The 19,834-nt window shown below is 38.6% G+C and overlaps 1 protein-coding gene across 11 annotated transcripts in view; it reads right to left on the reverse strand.

Annotated features, from left to right (window-relative positions):
- Window positions 1–19,834, reverse strand: part of PPFIBP2 (PPFIA binding protein 2) — a 99,926-nt gene that overhangs the window by 68,132 nt on the left and 11,960 nt on the right. For 8 of the 11 annotated variants that reach the window (XM_042035614.1, XM_042035611.1, XM_042035610.1 and 5 more), the window contains exon 2: window positions 9,315–9,412. In XM_042035614.1, coding sequence (XP_041891548.1) covers window positions 9,315–9,381 — 67 coding nt within the window. In that variant the 5' untranslated portion in view covers window positions 9,382–9,412. Of the gene's footprint in view, window positions 1–1,293; window positions 1,425–9,314; window positions 9,413–12,538; window positions 12,637–15,598; window positions 15,624–19,834 lie in introns of those variants that run through there. The other 3 variants (XM_042035615.1, XM_042035613.1, XM_042035616.1) reach the window with 3 other exon arrangements.

Raw genomic sequence — 19,834 nt, forward strand, 5'->3', positions numbered from 1 at the left:
AGAGAGAGAAAGAGAGAGAAAGAGAGAGAAAGAGAGAGAAAGAGAGAGAAAGAGAGAGAAAGAGAGAGAAAGAGAGAGAGAAAGAGAGAGAGAAAGAGAGAAAGAAAGAGAGAGAGAAAGAGAGAAAGAGAGAAAGAGAGAGAAAGAGAGAGAAAGAGAGAGAGAGAAAGAGAAAGAAAGAGAAAGAGAGAAAGAGAGAAAGAAAGAGAGAAAGAGAGAGAGAAAGAGAGAGAAAGAGAGAGAGAGAGAGAAAGAGAGAGAAAGAGAAAGAGAAAGAGAAAGAGAAAGAGAAAGAGAGAGAACGAGAAAGAGAGAGAAACAGAGAGAAACAGAAAGAGAAAGAGAGAGAACGAGAGAAAGAGAGAAAGAGAAAGAAAGAGAAAGAGAGAGAGAAAGAGAGAAAGAGAGAGAAAGAGAGAGAGAAAGAGAGAGAAAGAAAGAGAGAAAGAGAGAGAAAGAAAGAGAGAAAGAGAGAGAAAGAGAGAGAGAAAGAGAGAGAGAGAGAGAGAGTGTTGAAACTCAGACATTCCAAGTGGCTCACTTCTGACCTTCCCAAACAGCTAGTGGGTGAAGGAGGTTAAATGCTGCTGCACATTGTATGTAGGTAGGAAGAATAAAATAAATAATAAAACAAGGAAAACAACTCTAAAGTTACACATTTCTTACACCCTGACTGTGCAAGCACATTTTTCTCTCAGAGTTCCTTGCAATTAGCAGAATGGCTTCAAAGAAACATTCCTTTTGGGCAAATACATAACCTATTCAGAAAATAGCACTGCCAGTAGCTTGCAAAAATAAGTTACTAAGCACAAGTAAAGAAAGAGGCAAAAGCCTGGCCAGTTCGAAAATCCCCTCTCCTCAGCTTATGTGTATACATTCATCCATCACACAACTTCTGTCTCTCTTAGCAGTAGATGCTGTGTCTGATCTCTCACTTGCCCTTGCATCTTAATTTCATCCTTGTCATCTCATTTTTTTTTGCTCTCAAACTGGCTGAGTTTTGAAAAAAAAGAAACGTCCTGGTAATGCACAACTCAACCATCAGTGGTTAAAAAGAGATTTTCCTAAGACTGCTGGCTCCTTTAGATCAGAAACCAGCAAAAACAAACAAAAACCCCACAGCAACCCCCAAAAACTTCATCTATGCTGGGTAAGGATGACTTTCTACAAAGCTGAAATATTCAAGAGCAACAATTTTGACATCTGACCAACAGTGGTTAGAGCAGAGTTATAAACATACATTTCCTCTGGCCTTTCAGTCAATCATTACACTGCTAGAGAACACATTTTTACCTGAATATTTACTCAGTGAGCATATAGGTTGTCCAAGTTCTTCCTCTCTCCTTCAAGACTACAAAGTGTAATTTTCTTTGAAGCACAGTTTTCTTTTTCTCATGAAGACAGCCTTGAAAATGTGAATTTATGTAAACTAGCAGTAAGGGCTGGACAGGACATATTTCAGCCTCCTGGTTCCCTAAGCCTCCTGCAAAATGAGTGAAGAGGGAGCTCACACAATCCTTTCTTCTCATACTGTAATGCAGAATACATCACAAACGGTGTGTTTTGAATCACAGCTCATCTTCTCCTCAAATCTCTGCTTTTAGATCTTTAACTACAGGGAAAAGTAACTATTAAGCTGGATTAGCAGGAAGCCCTAGGAAAAATTTTCCAAGTCTAGAAACGCTAATGACCACATTCAGATGAGAGCTTCATGCAGCTCAGATGATTTTGAGCTGAGCTCTTCCTACAATAACACATGGCATCTTTGAGACAATTTTCAAGAACTGTCTATAATTTCTTATGCAAATTATAGGTGTAATTACTCAGACTTTTTTCCTACACGCTACCAGATGCTGAGCTGCGATGTGCAGCACATTTAGGGACTGCACACACAGCTACAACAGAAAGGTCTCTCCTATCCAGAAACACAAGCTAAGCAGCCTGCTGAAAAAAGGAAGATGGATTATGCAGCTGTGATGGAGGTTTGAGGCTGAGTCTCCACTGCACAGGAAAAACAGGATCAACACATTCATTAAAGAAGAGAAAATATTTGCAACATTTTTCTCTTTTTTTTTTTTTTTTTTTTGATTACACATAAAAAAGGAGTGTATTTAGGGCCAGTGAAGCCAGTAGTCTAAGTAAAACAGTGGTTTTAGTACAGAATCTGTAATTGCTTGTAATAAGGAATAGTAAGCACATTCAGTTTGTGAGGAAATAAAGGAAACTTGTTTCATTAAGATTCCACCGTTTTCATTTTTAAAAAGACTCTCAAACGAATTTCATTGCCTTAAAGTAGGAAGTGGACAAGATATGATTTTGAATTTAATGATATCAAACTAAATTGCAATCCTAGAAAACTGTTCACTTGCCTGTTAAACAACTGACTCACTCATGTACTGAAAAACAGATCACATCATGCAAACTACAAAAGGACCTTTGTGTCGCAGATTTTCAGTCCCGTGGGGCTATGGCCATCATGGTTTATCTGCCTTTCTTTGCCACATGTTGTATCTGCAGCTATTTACATATCTGTTTCTTTTCAATTCTTTCTCAAAACTCAATACAAACAGCAATGATGTTTATTTGGTATAAATGAAAAGCATTTACTGCAGCTTGGTAAGCTGATATAGGCGTCTAGGACATGACAGTATTTTTGCTGTTTTATACTTAAAAAAACTGTCTCTTGTCAGAAATAAAGAATTCAAAGTAGCGTATTTAAACAGTAAGTATTTTTCCATTTTGAACTAGTTTTAACTCCCATTTTTCAAGAAAACTTCTAATTTTGTTCTTTTGCTGGAAAGCCAGAAACACACGCAAGGGAAGCCAAAGACCTAACTGATCAGTAAATCAGCCTGACTTGGACCTTCAAAGGACAATTTTGCCTTATAAAAAACAATTTTAAACACCTATTTTTTTATGATAGTGAAGTATTTATAGGAAAGATGTTCTCAGTGCTTTCAGCTCTGTCACTTCTGTAGTACTGCCCTGTTTACAGAGGGAATCCATCAGTCCTTCAGACAAGATGAGGAGTATCCCCTCTCAATCCTGTGCTCAGAGCCCCACGATCTGTGAGAAAGTGAGAACAGGAAGCATGTTTGGCCTAAACAGTAGCCTAAACAGCTGTAGTGACCTCTTGCAAGGTTAAGCACTCAAAATTGAGGAAATTCCAAAGGTCAGGTTGCTCTGGCAACCCTGGGGAAGGAATCAGTGGCCAGTGCTGCACATGCACAAAGCAGCGTGCAAGGTGCCCTGATTTTCACATGCTTTCAAAACACAGATCAAAACTGCACCTGGAAACTTATGCAAGGTCTCAACTTGAAGGCTACAGCACGTGTAAAAGCTTCAATAAATAGCTGGCTATAGTAACAAATTGCTGTAATGGTTATTCAAGTGTGTACACTTGGAGAGGCTGCATCTTAGGTGGTGTTAACAAAATTATAAGCAAGGACACAGAGAGCTGACATGAAAAGTTATGAATTAAGTGAATAGAAAGACATTGAATTGCTATATTTTTAAATCTTTAAAATATTTTAATTGCTATAAATAGGTTATTGTTGACGTCTAAGGAATTTACTAATCTGCTTTTCTGAAGTCAAGTATCTGAAGACAAATGTCAGCACCTAAAACAAGTTTTAAGTGTTATAAAATAAAATCCCACAAATTATGAACCATAAATATTTGTGTTAAGCTTTTATATTTCCTCTTTTAATATCCTGGATGTTTAGAGGTCACACACAATTTTTATCTCTCCCTTTCCCCATCATTCTTGACACATAATTTTCTGGAACTGTTATGACAGGAGGTTACATATTTCTCTATCAAAGACCTCATTTCAAGCAATTTTCTATGTAATTTCCTTTTTCATATCTCTATTGCTATAAGATCTATGCATAAACACACTGTACTTAATGGTTAAAAAAGCCACTACGTAACTTCACAAATGCTCACCTTACTTAATGCATAGCAGTAACAAGATAAACAAGTGCTCTAGATATATTATTTCTTTGGTTCAGAAAAAAACCCCTAAATCATTGACTGAAAAAGAACAGAAAATGAAAAGGAAATGCACTAATCATAACTGAAGCAAAGCCTTTTAACACAATTGTAATTTATTTAGAAGATGCAAGGAAAAAAAACCACTGCAATTGTTGTTGTCCAATTACACTGATCTACAATGAAGGAAACTGCTCAGTTTTTAAATTGTTCTGTTTTTTCATCATTGTTTTAACTACAGTCAGTTCAATGCTCTGAAGCGAAATTGTACGAAGATTCCTACTAGAATTAGAAAAAGTTATACACCTTTACTGTAGAGACCAAATTCTGAATTTGAAAGTATTGTGAACCTTTAATAGGACTTAAGTGATAAAAATATAAAACCACCTGGAAGTGTACAAACTGAAAAGTAAAAACAGAAGCTATTTTCTAGCCATTCTAGACAGGCACAACTGTGCCCAGCAGCTGCACATCACCCAGCATGTACTTCAAAAAAGACCCACCAGCACCTCCCCAGCACACACCACAGAAAAATAGAATTAATTTGTCTGGTCTGCACAATTTCAATCCCCCATGAAGCAGAACAGAAGTGTCCATCTTCTTCAGTTAAAGTGCTGTGAGACTGAATGAATCCTGTGATGACATGTGGCTATTCAAGGGTAAAGGATGAGGTCACCAGGAAATATTCTGTTCTCCTTTTATTTACGTAGGAACTCAGTGAAAACTTTATTCCACAAAACCCAAAATCCATCCAAAAGAGTTCAAATGACTGTCAGTATTTTTTTTTTGTCCACCCCTGCATTTAGAATCCAAGTTCTAATCACTTATTAGAGCTGATTTAGTAATCCCCACAAACAGGTCCTCCTTCAAATTCTGGCCAGTAGAGCCCATGAGGAAAATACGTTAAACTTGAACTAAAACCTTGCTCATCCTCTTAAGCACAACTTCCTCTGCAGGCCCCTTTGCCAGCAAGGCTGTGGAAGTGGTTGGGTTTCTAACACAGCAGCCACAGCCATGAACTGAACACCAACATTCTGTCAACTCAGGAGAAGGGAATTCAAACATGAATACTCCTTAGACAACTTCTGGCCCAACTTTTTAATTGGATTTAGCTTTTAATCTTTCTGTGCTAATACTGAAATATCAGTACAGACCCATGTGATAGCATATTTAACTTTCTCATTATTTTCCAGTAAGCAGTAATTGCAGGAGCTCTGGTTAAAAGGAAACTCAATAATTACACTGATAACTTGGTGAATTTGAAGACACTCTGGAGCTGCAGCAGACTATTTTGTGACAGGAGTTTTTAGACCTTACAATTAATAGTCACTAATCACAAAGAGAAATAATGGACTTACAAATTGACGACTGAGAGAAGCAGTTTGATATAAAATAATTGTAAAATAAAAACTGCATTAATTTATTAGGATATATTGCAAAGAAAAATAACCAAAATCTACAGTCCTATAAAGAAACACATTTTAATAAACAAGTAGAAGCTGAATAAAAGGAGAAGTAGTGACTTGGTGAAAGTTCAGAGGAAGCAATGCCAAAGTCACGCACCTCAAATAAAGAACGAGTAGACGGATCTGATATATGGTGCTTTCTTTAGAGGAAGCCTCTGTTTGGAGTGCAAGTCATTCCAGCTAATGGCTCAGTGATGTTCATTGACAATCACATTAGCCCTTTTTGCTATTTTAGTCAAATAAGGCTAATCATTTAGCGTGCTTAATTTATATAGCTATGAGGGCGGGTTATCAGTACAGATGTACCCGAGCATAAAAGACTTGGGAACACTGACCTATCTGTCAAATTGGATCAGGCCCAGTGAAATTCAATTTGTTAATCTTGCCTCACAATCCTGCCCTCATGCAGTCTAAGCACTAATACGTTTTGTGTTGCACTGAGAATGAGCACAGGCTACAGTGGGACTCCTTGGCTGGATTAATCAGAACCATGCATGAGAGATGTTACCTCTTGGAGCAAGGGATAGGAAAGGGAAGGCTGAAAGTGCAAATGTGTTAACAGTTGTAATATATATTTGCATATATCCAGTTCTTATCCTAAAGGACAAGGCCACAATCTAGTATTTTGATGATAATAAAGTGAATGAAAGAAATGAAGACTGTTTTCTCATTAAACAGAGAGGATGCTGGTATTGCATGTTAAGCTTCAAAAAGTTAAGCAACGTCAGATATACATGCCTGGATTTCTCAGTTCTCTAAAACGGGATTAATACTAATTGTGTGCCTAAAGACGAAGTTTCTGAGGCCAAGAGAAGCATGTGGCTCTCCTGGTACCCACTGAGGCCTCATTCCAAAAGAAGACATCTTTTTTATCAGCTACCTAAGTTTATATCAGTCATGAAGCTTAACCTTGGTCTTTGAATCCTGGCCATGTCCACAGAATCTGGATACAGCAAACTGAAATAGCACAAGCTCTTAGCAGTCAATTTTTGCTGTTTCCAGCTGACTCTAACAGCAGCTACATTTGTACAGATGATTTTTCCAATATTTGAAGCAATCTCAGTCCTGGTTTGTTTCAGTAAAGTCTTACAGTCATCCTTTCAAAGGGGTTTTCTACTTTATTTTTTCTCCCACCATGCAGGACAAGAAACCATTCCTGTTTTCCAGTCTCTGCCCAAATTGCATACAGAAGCTTACTGGATTGAATTAGGGAGAATCAAATTTGAATAATCATTCTGTTCCTCAATCTCAGACAAATTGGGATAATAGCTGTATCCAAGTACAGACTCCAGCAGATGTACTTGGTCCTTCAATCATACCAGAATATTGGAGAAATAGTTCTGGAACACACAGAACATTGCCTAGAGGAGAATGACAACACACTTAATCTGTCTTGAAAAGTTTTATCTATTCCTAGCAAAGAAAAATAATAAAGAAACAAGGTAAACAACCTTTCCAAACAATTGAGTTTTCACTAAGTAAAGCAATAAATCAATATGTTTCTTTATTAGTGCAGGTAGATATAACTCTGAAATCATATGGGAAACATTCAATTAACATCAATGAGGTTTGACAGATGCACTGTCTGGGAAATACTTTTTTTCTTCTCCCATTAGATATCTTTGCATAAGCCTGCTTTCCATGTCATACTGCCTATCAGTGGATTAGACTGAAAATGTAAGTTATGCAACGTCACAAGGTCAACTCTCTTGAAGAGGTTGCCAATCCTCTCGTGAGCTATCCATGCACTGTGGAAATAAACTCCACATGCCACAGGCATGCCTGAATCTTTTTAGTTTAGAGCTTGGTCACCATCACCACCACTGAACAGCTGTGATCAGCTGAGTTCCACTGAACAGTTCTTCCAGCATTTGCTTTGCCTCTCTGCATCACTGTTCTCCATCATCACAACAGCTAAGCGATGGGGGTAAATGTGATGTTGTTTGAAAGCCTGGCAAAATTTAATTCTATTCCTTGTTTGTCAAGATTAAACCCTGAAATGGCATGGCACAAGCAATCTGAAAAAGGAGCAGGAAAAAGAATAGTAAAAACAAACAAACAAAATGAAAGCCATCTTCTGGCCTCATTTTTTTTTAGCATGAAACTTAGAAAAAAAAAGGATTTTCTTAGGCAGTCATACATTGCCATTTAATCAGTTATGTCACATATTATGAGGCTATCTTTCCATACCATGAAAAAAACACCCAACACTAAACACCTACTGTCTTACCCGGCCTCACAACTGACAGGTCCTGGAAAAAAAAAAAAAAAGGGTCAATTCTGAAAATCAATTTAAATAGAGTGACTCTCTTTTTATTCTCTTGATTTTTCTGAGGAGTGGAACCACCAGTGCATCCATGATACCCCACCAGTGTGCGCTGAGCTATGTATGAATCACCACAGAAAAGAGACACTGAGTTGCATTTGTGTGCAGGTGATTTCGGAGCACAGGTTCCATTGCATCCCAAGGCTTACAGTAGCTAAAAAAGAATTACAGGTCCCTAGTTTATGAATCATAGTTTGGGATTTGCTTTTCTTATTCTCTCCTTACACATCTGAGGGAAGTCCAGTGCTTCCCTATCTGTTAATGTGTTTTGTAAGGTGTGAAAAAATAACATCCCAATTAACTTCCATTGGTTAAAATCTTGTTAGAATAAGGTTTTGCATTCAGGAGAAGGAAATACATGTGTGATTTTTTCCTACTTGCCTAGAATTTGTTCCATCAGACTGAAAAGTTATTTCGATTATATCAATCCCATATTCATGTTTACAATTCTGTATATCTCAGCAGCCTGTTAAAGCTTGCACATCTAGAATAAAGTGAAGACTCTCGTGAGGATGCAAAAACCAAACAAACAAAACCCTAGTGATTGTTCAAACTAAAAATCCTGGATAATGACTTCCAGCCTGGTCATGGCTAGTCTGATGGCGGTATTTAAAGCTCCGAATTAGTCTCTGGACATAAAGCTTCATTGGAAAAGCAGGAAGAAGATCAAGGAGCAGCACAACTGCAGTAACAAGAGGCTGATGTCATCGTCTTCATCACCAGGGAAGAAGGCTCAGCTTGGGTGTCACTACTCAGATTTATAAAGCTTTAGTGAATTCTTTCCCACTGTTCACAAGTGAGATCATGGCCCTACCCTGACACTCCTTTTAGGAGCTCCTACTGAACGGTGTGTGAGCACAGACCCCAAGGCTACCAAGGCCTAACCACAGAAATTAACTTCTCTTCTGGGATGCTGTAATGGTGAGAGTGAATCTTTTAATTGCCTTGCCATGAGAGCACCAAAAGACAGCAAGTTCTTCTTGCATCATATGCCTTTCTAGTGGACAGAAGTGTGAAAAAAATTCACAGCTCCACTTCTGGATATAAAATTCAACAAAATATAGGCCATGAAGATAATTAATAGGCAAGCTGTTTGAAATAAATACATCATAATTAAAGAAATTAATGTAATTTTTATATATCTATATGTGCATGTGTTTGTAAAATGCAGTTATATATTATCCAACCAGCCAGAAGACTTGGTGAAAACTTTTTTTAAAGACACGTTGAAATAAAAAACTGACATATAAAATATGGAATGTTACCACATGGCTGAGGATGTGTTTAGGTTACCATATAGCATTAAAGCAAAGCAAATCTCTCTTGCTCCAGTATTCACATGTCTGAGGGGAAATTGGTGGGGTTTCCTCCTTTATCTTACTTTCAGTTTTCTCCACAGAGTTTTAACCAGATTGTTAATAGTGACATCTGCATGTCAGAGAATTTGATAAATTGAGAATAATTATTAAAAAGTAAACCAGACAGTTAAATCTCAAGACAGTATGGTGAAAAACAAAGCATTATTGTACCTGCAATGATGTCATCCATCTGCTCCAAAGCTGCTTCCAGCATATGACTGGCATCAGAAGCCATCATCTGTAATTTCTTCAGATCTTTACTCTCTTGACTGAAAAGACAGAATAAACCACGTGCATTACACTAAATAACCTGATAGAAAATACATTTCACTGTCACATTATATATTATGCCACACAAACAGAAGTCCACACTACCAAAAACACAGCCTAGTAATAAGAAAACTAACAAAACTGTTCCTATTCTTGATAGATGACTTGGGTGTTCTGATTAATTTTTTGAAGTGATTTTACTAAAATGGTGAAATGCAAGTGAAAAAAACCCAAAGAATTTCAAGTACTGGAAGTCTGAGATTCCCCTGCTCATTATCCTTAACAATGGTTTCCTAGATTCAAAGTTCAGTGTATTTCAGCCTTTTCCTCTCTGGGGAAAAAAAAGAAGATTGTCTAAGGTTCAATGAAGGAATGCAGACAGGGGCAAAACATGTCTAGCCTAAAAGCAGGAATCTGTAGGAGCTCTGCTTTGTGACTGTTGCCTTAAGAGTAAAGGTAATTCTGAAATAGTTTTTACTCCTCCTTTCTCTATCCCCATTCAATCTTTCCACCACATCTTTCATGACACTGAAAATACAATTCTTTCTGTTCAAATAACCAAAATGCCCCGGGTATGAAGTCTCTGAAGTTACTGCTGCTGCTTTAAAACAGGATTAAATACATTCATGCTACCATCTGACAATAAGGGTAACAACAACAAGAAAAATCTTCCAAAATGAGTCTCTGCTTGTGAGTTAGCGTTGCTGGACTCTAAGTCAAGTATCAGCTGCTGCTGCCAACAGATGACATTTCAAAGGAGAGAAGAATTTATGCAGTCCATTTCACTGCCAGTGAAAATCCCCTCTGGAATAAGGCCCTTTTGCACATCACTTCATTGCTGAAGCATGAGACCAGTGCCCACACAGCGAGGAAACAGGGATTGTTCTTGCGCATGTGATTCGCAGAGCTCTAACACACAACTCAAAGCACTCACAAAGCCCACAAAGGGTCACAGTATTTTGATTTCTTTTCCATGAAGGCTGCAATTCAGTCTTTTGACATTCAGTCTTCTTATACAGCAAGTTTTAAGAGCTGTGATTAAAAACTGTTCAATTTTAACAGCTTTGTAAGCACCACAAAAGACACCTGTCTGACTACGGACAGAGATATCCTTCAAATAACTCAAACTGTGGCTAAGTGTATAGGAAATGGGCCTATGTTTGTGGGGCCTGTTATTCCAATGCTGCTGAAATGCCACTAATCTGTGTTTATCATGGGATTACATGTGCTAAGAATTCAAGTAGCTTGAATATAAATAAATATTACAGTGAAAATTTGTACTATCAAATCAAAATTATTTTCTTCTCTTGAAAACGAAGAATCCTGAGACACAGGCTTTTCTCCGTGGTGCTGGGGAAACATACACAAAGAAAGCTAATTTGTTAATAAAACCTCTGTATTATCAGCATCCTATGTTCATTCAGGTTAACATGTATCACCCCACTATCTAGAGAGACAGATGCAGGAATGAGTCAGAAACTGCAATGTTCTAATTTGAACTCTGCCTTTTATAGCCTGTCACAGTGGGTAAGCCACGATTTAACTCCAGATCACATTGATCTGAAGAGCAATGTGAGAATGCCTCATCTTTAGTGTCCCCCAAGGCCAAGATTAATGGAAATGAATGGGTGGTTTTGGTCCCTCCGTTTTTGTCAAAATAATCTTTTAAGTACGAACAATGCTAAATTTAACCAAAGTACATGTCACCCAAATATTTCATTTATTGGTAAGGAAATAACATAAATTGTGCTCGGAATAATCTGGAAAGTCATTAAGTCAGCTGATATAAACTTAAAATTTCAGAGTGCTTTCTTTTACACGTGAACTTTACAGACACTCCCTCTGATCCTGCTGCTTCCATTTGCTGGGTTTTGGGAGATTTCCATCTTCTGTTGCCACATTACAGGCCACCAAAGACTTCTCAGCTGCAATGATCCTCCTTCCTCGCAGTATTTCCTCTAGCTCAAAGCAGCCATACCACGGGTAATAATCACCTCAGTGACAGGAAATCCACCTACAGCAAAGAGCTGCCAGAGAGGCACCGGGGCTTCCTCGCCGCTGTGGCTACCAGCCGCTCCCCCAGAAATGCATGGCCACCAGCTGTGTTGGGAAATCAGGGCAGCAGATTTCTGGCTCAGAATTAGAAGAGAGTAAAAGAATGAAAAATGCTAAATATAGTACAGAGTTTCTATTTCTAGGTTGCACTCCATGATCTTGTTTGTGATGACAGCTACTGCTCCGTGGGCTGGAGCAGCAGTACATGGCTGCTCAAACAAGAAATGCAGGACTACATTTCTTCTTACCATCTGATATAGTATTTCATCACCTGAAGTGACAAAGGGACAGAAAATGCTGATACACGACATTACAAACTTGAAAAATCAGTTACAGAAAAACCTCCCATCAAAGCCTTGGGAAAACCCAGAAAGTTTTGCTGAAAAACTTCACCAGAAGAAAGTCTCCTATCTCTTCCTGGCCTCCAGAGCCAGCCTGTTTTCTCACCTGTGCTCATAGTGTATTTGCTGCCTAACTGCATTAAGCTATAGCAAAACCTGCTGATCAAACAACGATTTATTAATAAAAGCAATGTTCTTTGCTCCAGAGAGATAATGTAATATTACTTGCTTGACATCTTTTTCTAGACAGACCTGTTGCTTGTGCTCCAGGCAAGTCTTACTTTCCCAGACACTCCCTTCTTACAGTTTGGCTGTTCTGAGCAGTATTATGAAAATAGCTTGTTAGATCTCCTGGGCTTTCAGCTACCATTTCTGATCTAATTCTATAGAAATATCTTCGACTATGGATTCTTTTTAAAATATTATTAAATAACAAGACAACTGTATCAATCCCTCAAACAGGATCCATCTATTTGCTGGCAATTACAATTCCTTTCACAGTTTTCATTTCTGACTGACCTCAATGGATGCAAAACACCATGACTTATTTACTTATGTAAATATATACATGTATTTTAAAAAACCCAAGTTTTTTCAGCTTTGGTAACAAAGCCGAACAAAAGCTACCTCTAACATTACACTACAAGCTTTAATATTAGCAAATTCTAACCTTCAAGACTTATTAGATTAATTCATATGCCAGCAAAATACAAGAACCAGGCTACTCACCTTTTCAGGTCTCTAGGAGGACAAGAATTTACTTTTTTTCCCTGATCAGTAAAAATTCCTCGCTATTAATAGCTGAAGTTTTACTGTTAAGCAGACATAAGTCTAAATTATTATCATCCCTTCTAAGCCACGCGCTCATACTAATTTAGAGCCCTGCCCACAGAGATATTGCAAACCTGTTTGTTGTAACTGCCAAAATAATGAGATCTTCCAGGAAGTGCAGACAGAGCAAACTGGTCTGAATCCCTGAAATTTATTTTGCTAAGCTAGTTTTACACTATAACTCCTAATCTGAGATTTGCATTTCAAATAAAATGAAAAATCCCTGGTAGAGCTATTGTGCTCAGAGAGCCAGTATCCCTTGCAAATTTCTTAACCTACATTCTGTATGTAAAACTACAACTTACTGTCTCCAAAAGAAACGTAATATTTAACAGACATTTCACTATGAGCAAGATGTTCTTCAGAATTATGAAAACCCTTAATTAAATTTGAATCTTTCATGGCTGGCTTGAACCAGCAGCTACCCAGAGATAAGAATATGAACAATATGAATTTAGGCAACTCAGACGTTTTCCCAAGGTTTCTCATAATAAAGAGGTTACCAAGTTTATCAATTAAGTGGGGTGTGGTTTTTGACAAACTCCAGAAATCCAGCTCCTGTGTGTGGCGTACAAACTCATCTTACATTTAGCAGACGCATGTAACAATTAACTACCACCACCTTTTTTTCCTGGGATGATAAATACATGTCTGTAAACTGTTTAAATATTCAGATTCAAGTATTACCTTGCTCTGTACATAATGGCATAATGAAATATCAAGTGCCTTGGATAAACCTCTGAAGTCCTCCAAGCTCTCCTCCAGCTGCAAGATGACTGCTGCCCTGGAATGCAGATATGTGCCCAACTTCCACCCTCTCTCTTTCCCACCCGTCTTTTCCCCCAGCCACACTGTGCAGCATCCAGCCACCCCACAGGAGCACAGCCACTGATCCATCCCTCCACCTCATGGCACCATCAGCTACACAATTATACACACACAGGTGGATCCTGGCCTTTCAGAGACTGCCGTAACTCTCTAATTAAGATAATCCTTAGTCCTAACTAACAATCCAGGGAATAACTTCTGATGATCACTAGAATGACTGCCTAAGGAATGCTACTTATGCAGGATCCTCCAGGGCTATCCAGCCAGAAATCCTATTTATCTGACAGCTGAGAGAGTTGGGGTTGCTCAGCCTGGAGGAGAGAAGGCTTCAGGGAGATCTTCCAGCAACTTCCCAGTGCCGAAAGGGGTTACAAGAGAGCTGGAGAGGGACTTTTCACAAGGGCAGTAGCAACAGAAAAATGGGAAATGGTCTTAAGCTGAAGGAGGGCAGGTTTAGATTTAATATCAGGAATAAATTCTTCCCTGTGAGGGTGGTGAGGCCCTGGCACAGGTTGCCCAGAGAAGCTGGGGCTGCCCCATCCCTGGAAGTGTCCAAGGCCAGGTTGGATGAGGCCCTGAGCAACCTGAGATAGTGACAGGTATCCCTGCCCATGGCAGAAGGGGTGGAACCAGATGACTTTTGTGGTCCTTTTCACCATTCTATGGTTCTAGTTTAAATTTCATTTATTTCCTAATACAGACACTACTTGCTCTATTTCCCCTTCGTATGATTCACTGGAGTTGGCTGAAAGGCAAAAAACATCTTCTTTCATTGACTAACCCTTATGAAATAAGTAAAATCCAGACTATTCAGAGGGCTTTAGGATTAGCTAGAACAGGAATTAAACCATATTTCTTTTCAACTGGAAAGTGTAAAGTGTCCACACTAAGGCAGAATGGGTAGCTCGGAAGAGGAATATAGATTATTCAAAGACCTGATAGTGAATTACTTCAGGTAGGTGGTAGAACTGCTAAAGTCTCTATTCAACAAATTGCTGGGGGTCCTTATGAGAGGGGATATCCTTAAGTGAAGCACAGCATTAGTACAACATGATGAAAACAAGCTGGCTAAATCAGCTAAAGCAGCTGGGTGTTACCCTGGCACTGTAAAACCACCACGTTTCTGTGCTACTGATCAAAGTCAGAGCGACAAGCAATAAGAACTATGATGCTTTTAAACATAATATGCTAAATAATTTGATTTAAAATATGAAAGGAACTGAACATAGTTAAATGCAGTGCATTATGAAGTGGCAAAGTCAAACGACTCTTTTCAAAAATAAATCGAGTTTGCTAATACAAGTCTGAATTTCAATTTTGGGGGAACAGAGGGTGAAGGAAAAAAGAAAGCCCCCCTTAAAAAATGCTAAATCTGACTGATACCTAGATGCTTTAGAACACAAATCACCTCATAGCAACTCCTCCACGGGCCTAATGGATATTAAGTTACAGTTCCTACTGGTACCATAACCAAATTTCCTGACTCATGTTTGCACAAAGTCTCATCCTTACATATAAAAGCTGACGCTGACGGAATGGCATGTGCAAAGTGAGCTCTCTTCAGCTCCTCTCTGTAACACTTCCAGCAACTGCAGGAAGCCCTTCATTCCTCAATGTTGCTTTAAACTTTGTTCATAAAAGCTTAAAAAAGCCCTTCATAATTTGATTTTATATTGTTATCAGATATATGAAGTTTTCTGTGTTATACACAGTATAAAGGAAAAATGTTCTAGCTTCTGACTTTGCAACTCTTAAAACCAAAGTTGCATTGTTACTGTACTAAGTGCAAAAATTCTAATTATTTTAGTTCACTTGTCTGTCATCTAACTAGTTCCAGCTGCTAACTAGTTAAAATTAAAAGAAAAAAAAAAAGCAACAAGGTGAATAAATGTCTTGGTTTTAAACTTAGACTGAACAAAGCAGTACCTGGTAAAATACATGAGAGGAAACTTTCTGAGCAAAAATATGAACATTTCTGTTCTTAAAATAAACACATACAAAAGTCAGATTTGGTATTGCAATTCACATCTAGTTCAGAGAGTTTTATAACTGAGAAAAGTTAGATCCTCAAAATTTTAACATTTAAAATAAACTGTGCTTTTTATTTGCCTTCCAATCTTAGGTACTCACTGCCCTCAAGGTCACGGCTCCAAATTTTCTTCCATGAAGGTCAACGTTTCAGTGGGATCTTTGAAGTTACTTAACTCCAGCTCCAGTGCCTGGGAAAGTGCTCACACCACACCTTCCCCCCACCCCCACCTCGTGAAAGTAAATTCATGCTCTGGTAAATTGAAAGGTGAGGAGTTATAATAAAAGTAAACACAGAATTCATGCACAAATTAACTCTGCCCTAGAGTAAAGCAGAGGAGAAACCCTTGAAAGAAACTGAGAGAGATTAGGTAGATGTGATAAGCAAAATTTTCAAAGCTGGGCTCTGTAAAACTCCTGAAAATTTCGACAAACTATACTGCTGGAAAAAAAACCACTCTAAGCCTGGAGAATTACAAATAACATTTCCCCTCCCCTGCAAGGAAAGGCTGAGAGAATTGGGTTTGTTCAGCCTGGAGAAGAGAGGGCTTCAGGGAGACCTTCCAGCACCTGAAGGGAGCCCACCTGAGAGATGGAGAGGGACTTTTTACAAGGGCTTGGAGTGACAGGACAGCGGGGAATGGCTTCAAACAGAAAGAGAGTAGGTTTAGATTGGATATATACAGAAGAAACTCTTCCCTGTGAAGGTGGTGAGGCCCTGGCACAGCTTGCCCAGAGAAGATGTGGATGTTCCAACCCTGGAAATGTTCAAGGTCAGTCTGGATGGGCCTCTGAGCAACCTAGTCTAACAGAAGGTGTTCCTGCCCATGGCAGAGGGGATAGAACTGGATGATCTTTATAGTCCCAACCCAAACCACTCTAGGATTCTGTGATTCTTTACCATTATGATACAGAACCAACTCAGCAGAACGAGCACTCCTAATAACTTACTCCATTAATCTAATTTCACGTGTACTAATCCCACCAGGGATACAGAAGTGTACATAAGCACTGTGAAACAGACATTTTGCATTGAATTCTGCAGGTATCGTGTGGCCATTCTGCTTCAGTATCACTTGGAATATTAGTGTGAAAGTGCAAGCTACTTCACTGAAGGAGGTCAGTGCTAACACAGGGCCAGAAGATCTTTTATCTCAAAGGAAATGCAAGGAGGTCCAATTTTCAAATCTTCTCAACTTCTTCCATTCCTTGACGCACACAGAGGATCATTGTAAAGATCAGCTGCCTTGCCAACAAAGAGCAAACACTCCTCAGGCAACTGGCAGAGTTTGTAGAGCCCATGCAGCCTTTGGAATGCTATGGGAAGCGTTCAAGGCACAGGGTATTTCTGATTTTTAGAAAAATGCCGCAAAAGAATCACATGATGGAAGAGGTGAAGGTGTGAATGTTTCCATGCAGAGTAAAAGCCACAAATCTTTACAGAAATAACTCACTTTGGAGATTTAGAAGAGTGGAGAGGACTAAATGCTCCTTAACACGGGCAGACACTGGAATAGGTGAGGATCAGTGAAGGAACCGGCCCCAGTGGACACTGAGGTAGCCAAGATATGCTTATCTGCAGCAGAACCTCAGAACAAAGAGCAGGGTTGATGACCTAGAAAACTGATTTTCTGCAATCAAAAGAGGCAATTCTCATCCACATTTCTAAGGTAAAAAACCTGAGGTCAGGGTTAGACTGCACAGAGAAACAACAGACACAATGAAGGAAAATATTTCTTATGAGTATTTCTTATTACAACACTATCTACTCATGGGTTACTCTGACTATAAAGCTCTGTTCTGAATTTGCCTCAACTTTACAAATGTGATATGAAGGCTCTCATGAAGTCTAAACTCAGCTTTAGACATAAAGGCTTAAAAATGTATACTAAAAAGTCAACTTTTTGACTTTGCAAAATTTATTTTCATATCAGTATTTTTCCCCCTTTGAAACATTCTGTTCAGCAATTTATAAATAATAGGAAAAATCACTAGGCTGGTTTAATATTACCCAACCTGCATCTGTGGCTACAAATATGCTGAATTTATACTAACAGGAACTGGCAGTATCAAGTACTTCTGTATAAATTGAAGCTTCAGTAGCTATTTTGAGGAAAGTGTCTGTGGGAAACAAAGAAAAGAAAAACATACTTGGGCTAGAAACAGCAAATTCAACAAAATCGAATCCACTTGGATTAAAAGCGCTGAACTGGGAACAGCAAATGGATCACTATGAAAAGCACCACATCTCACATGACTCAGCATATCAACAAAAATATAAATTTTAACAGCTGTGTCAGTTTAATGCCTGTGCTTATAAACAAAACATTATTCTATAGATTGCTTCCTGAGGATTATTGAAAATATCTTTGGAAAAAAGCCATTTTCAAGCTTTTCCTCTTTCTCCGCCTAAAGAATAGGTGTAACTGTTGTCCCCAAATAGGTTATTTCACCTGGTGTGCAAGAGACCAATCTACACACAGTGCAGAGTTGCATCAGTTGCTGAGTTGGCTTTGTTACTTTCTTCCGTATCTTGGGAATTCTGCCAAAAGTTCCTGTGGCCTGTAAATTCTGCATTCTTTGTGCCGACCATCAGTGGTACATCCTTCTCCCCAAGCTCTGTTAAGTTCCCCCTAGGTCTGAGACCACTGATCATGTCAAGCCCAAAACTTTAACAAGACAATTCTGCTGACAAGTAATTCATCATTCCAATACCTGGACATCATAACCACAAGGCAAAAATTCTTTGTGGCGAGTTAGACCTTGATTTAAAAAAAACATATTTTTTTGATTTTGCTCCTCCATTTGCACCTCACTCCCTGCAGGACTGGCTAACACTAAGGAAGTGTCTGTATCAAACACTGTGCCACAGCTGAATTTCAAATCACAGCCTTCTGTCATAATTGCTTCCCATACTTCATGGAGTTACACAGTTTTCTAATTTTGAAAAAAAAAAGCATTATACAGAGAGGTAATGCTGCAAGACAGAACAGGAACTGGACATCCAAGAGCAACATTCAATATTTTTAAGAGTCACAGAGGTGAGAGAAGCATATAACATCCCCCAGCTGAAGAAACATTATTATGGGTGGCAAGAAGAACGCAACACCCTTTATTCTTGTTTTTCCAGTGAATCCAAGGAGAAGAATGAACACCAAGATGCCTAGAGACAGATTAGGCATGCACTGAAACCAGAAGCTGGCTTTAGAGGGAACACGGAGCAGCCCACAATGAGTCTGTGACAAGATATATAGGCCTCCCCAATGACCTGTTTGATAGAGGAGCTGTATTTGCTCACAGAAACACATATTTACCTAGGGCAGGCTGTGAAGGGATTCACCTCCCTGAAAACCCGCACAAGTGCTCAGTTCTTGTATTTCACACTCATCTGTGTGCACTATTACTGTTTTGACTCTATCATCACAAGTGAAACAAGTCAAGCAATCATAAGATAATTCAAAAAAAAAAGGTAATTGTATATCCAGTTTTGAGTATCTGGGGAAAACTTTTTATAGGCTTTAAAAGAGCTCTGAAGTGCTCACTGTGCTGCTTCCAAAAAGTAGATACTCCAGTGGCACAGGATACAAAGAGATCCCGAATTTCTCCTGTAATGTATTATATCTTTTAGTATCAACTATGAGAGGTGTTCTCAAGCTCTTGCCATCCACAAAGCCCATCCTGCCTTGTCTGCCAACCATTTCAAGGTATTTACTCTAAGATCTACACAAATGTACAATGAATAAGTTTCCATGTCAAATCATCTTATCAAGGATAAGCCAAATCAATGTAAATTTCTCCTTATAAATTATACATGATATAAGGGACTAAGATAAGAAAAGCAAAGCCCCAGTTCCATGCATCAGGATGCCTATTTGAATTTGCAAAACTCTGAAAGTATGTGTCATTTCCAGGTAGAGACTAATTGCTCAGTAAAACTTATGAGCTTCCACTTACGAGTCTCTAAAGTTACCATATTCCAATTCAGTCACTTTGGCTCACAGGTTTGCTAGGACACCTGATTCAGAAAGCTTTTGGAAGTTTTGCAAATTACCTGAATGCAAGAACTGAACCTAGAAACAGACCTATTCATAACTCAGTACTCTTCTGGGTTTTCTATACATATTTACAGCTGAAGTGCAGGATGCTGTCAGCACAATTCATCACTGGGGTATATTTAAATGATACCTTTTGTTCTCTGAATTCCCATTACTTTTAGGGCAGGAAAAAACCACAAGTTAAACTATTATAATGAACACATGCAGGATTTCTATAGATTCCTTTCCAGAGAAGTATTTTAACTACTTAACGTGAACAATGACACAAAAGGATTTGCTAACA

Source organism: Corvus kubaryi, unplaced genomic scaffold, assembly GCF_017639235.1.
Source record: "Corvus kubaryi isolate FWS band 111438036 unplaced genomic scaffold, C.kubaryi_AGA036_p1.0 37384, whole genome shotgun sequence".
NCBI lineage: Eukaryota > Metazoa > Chordata > Aves > Passeriformes > Corvidae > Corvus > Corvus kubaryi.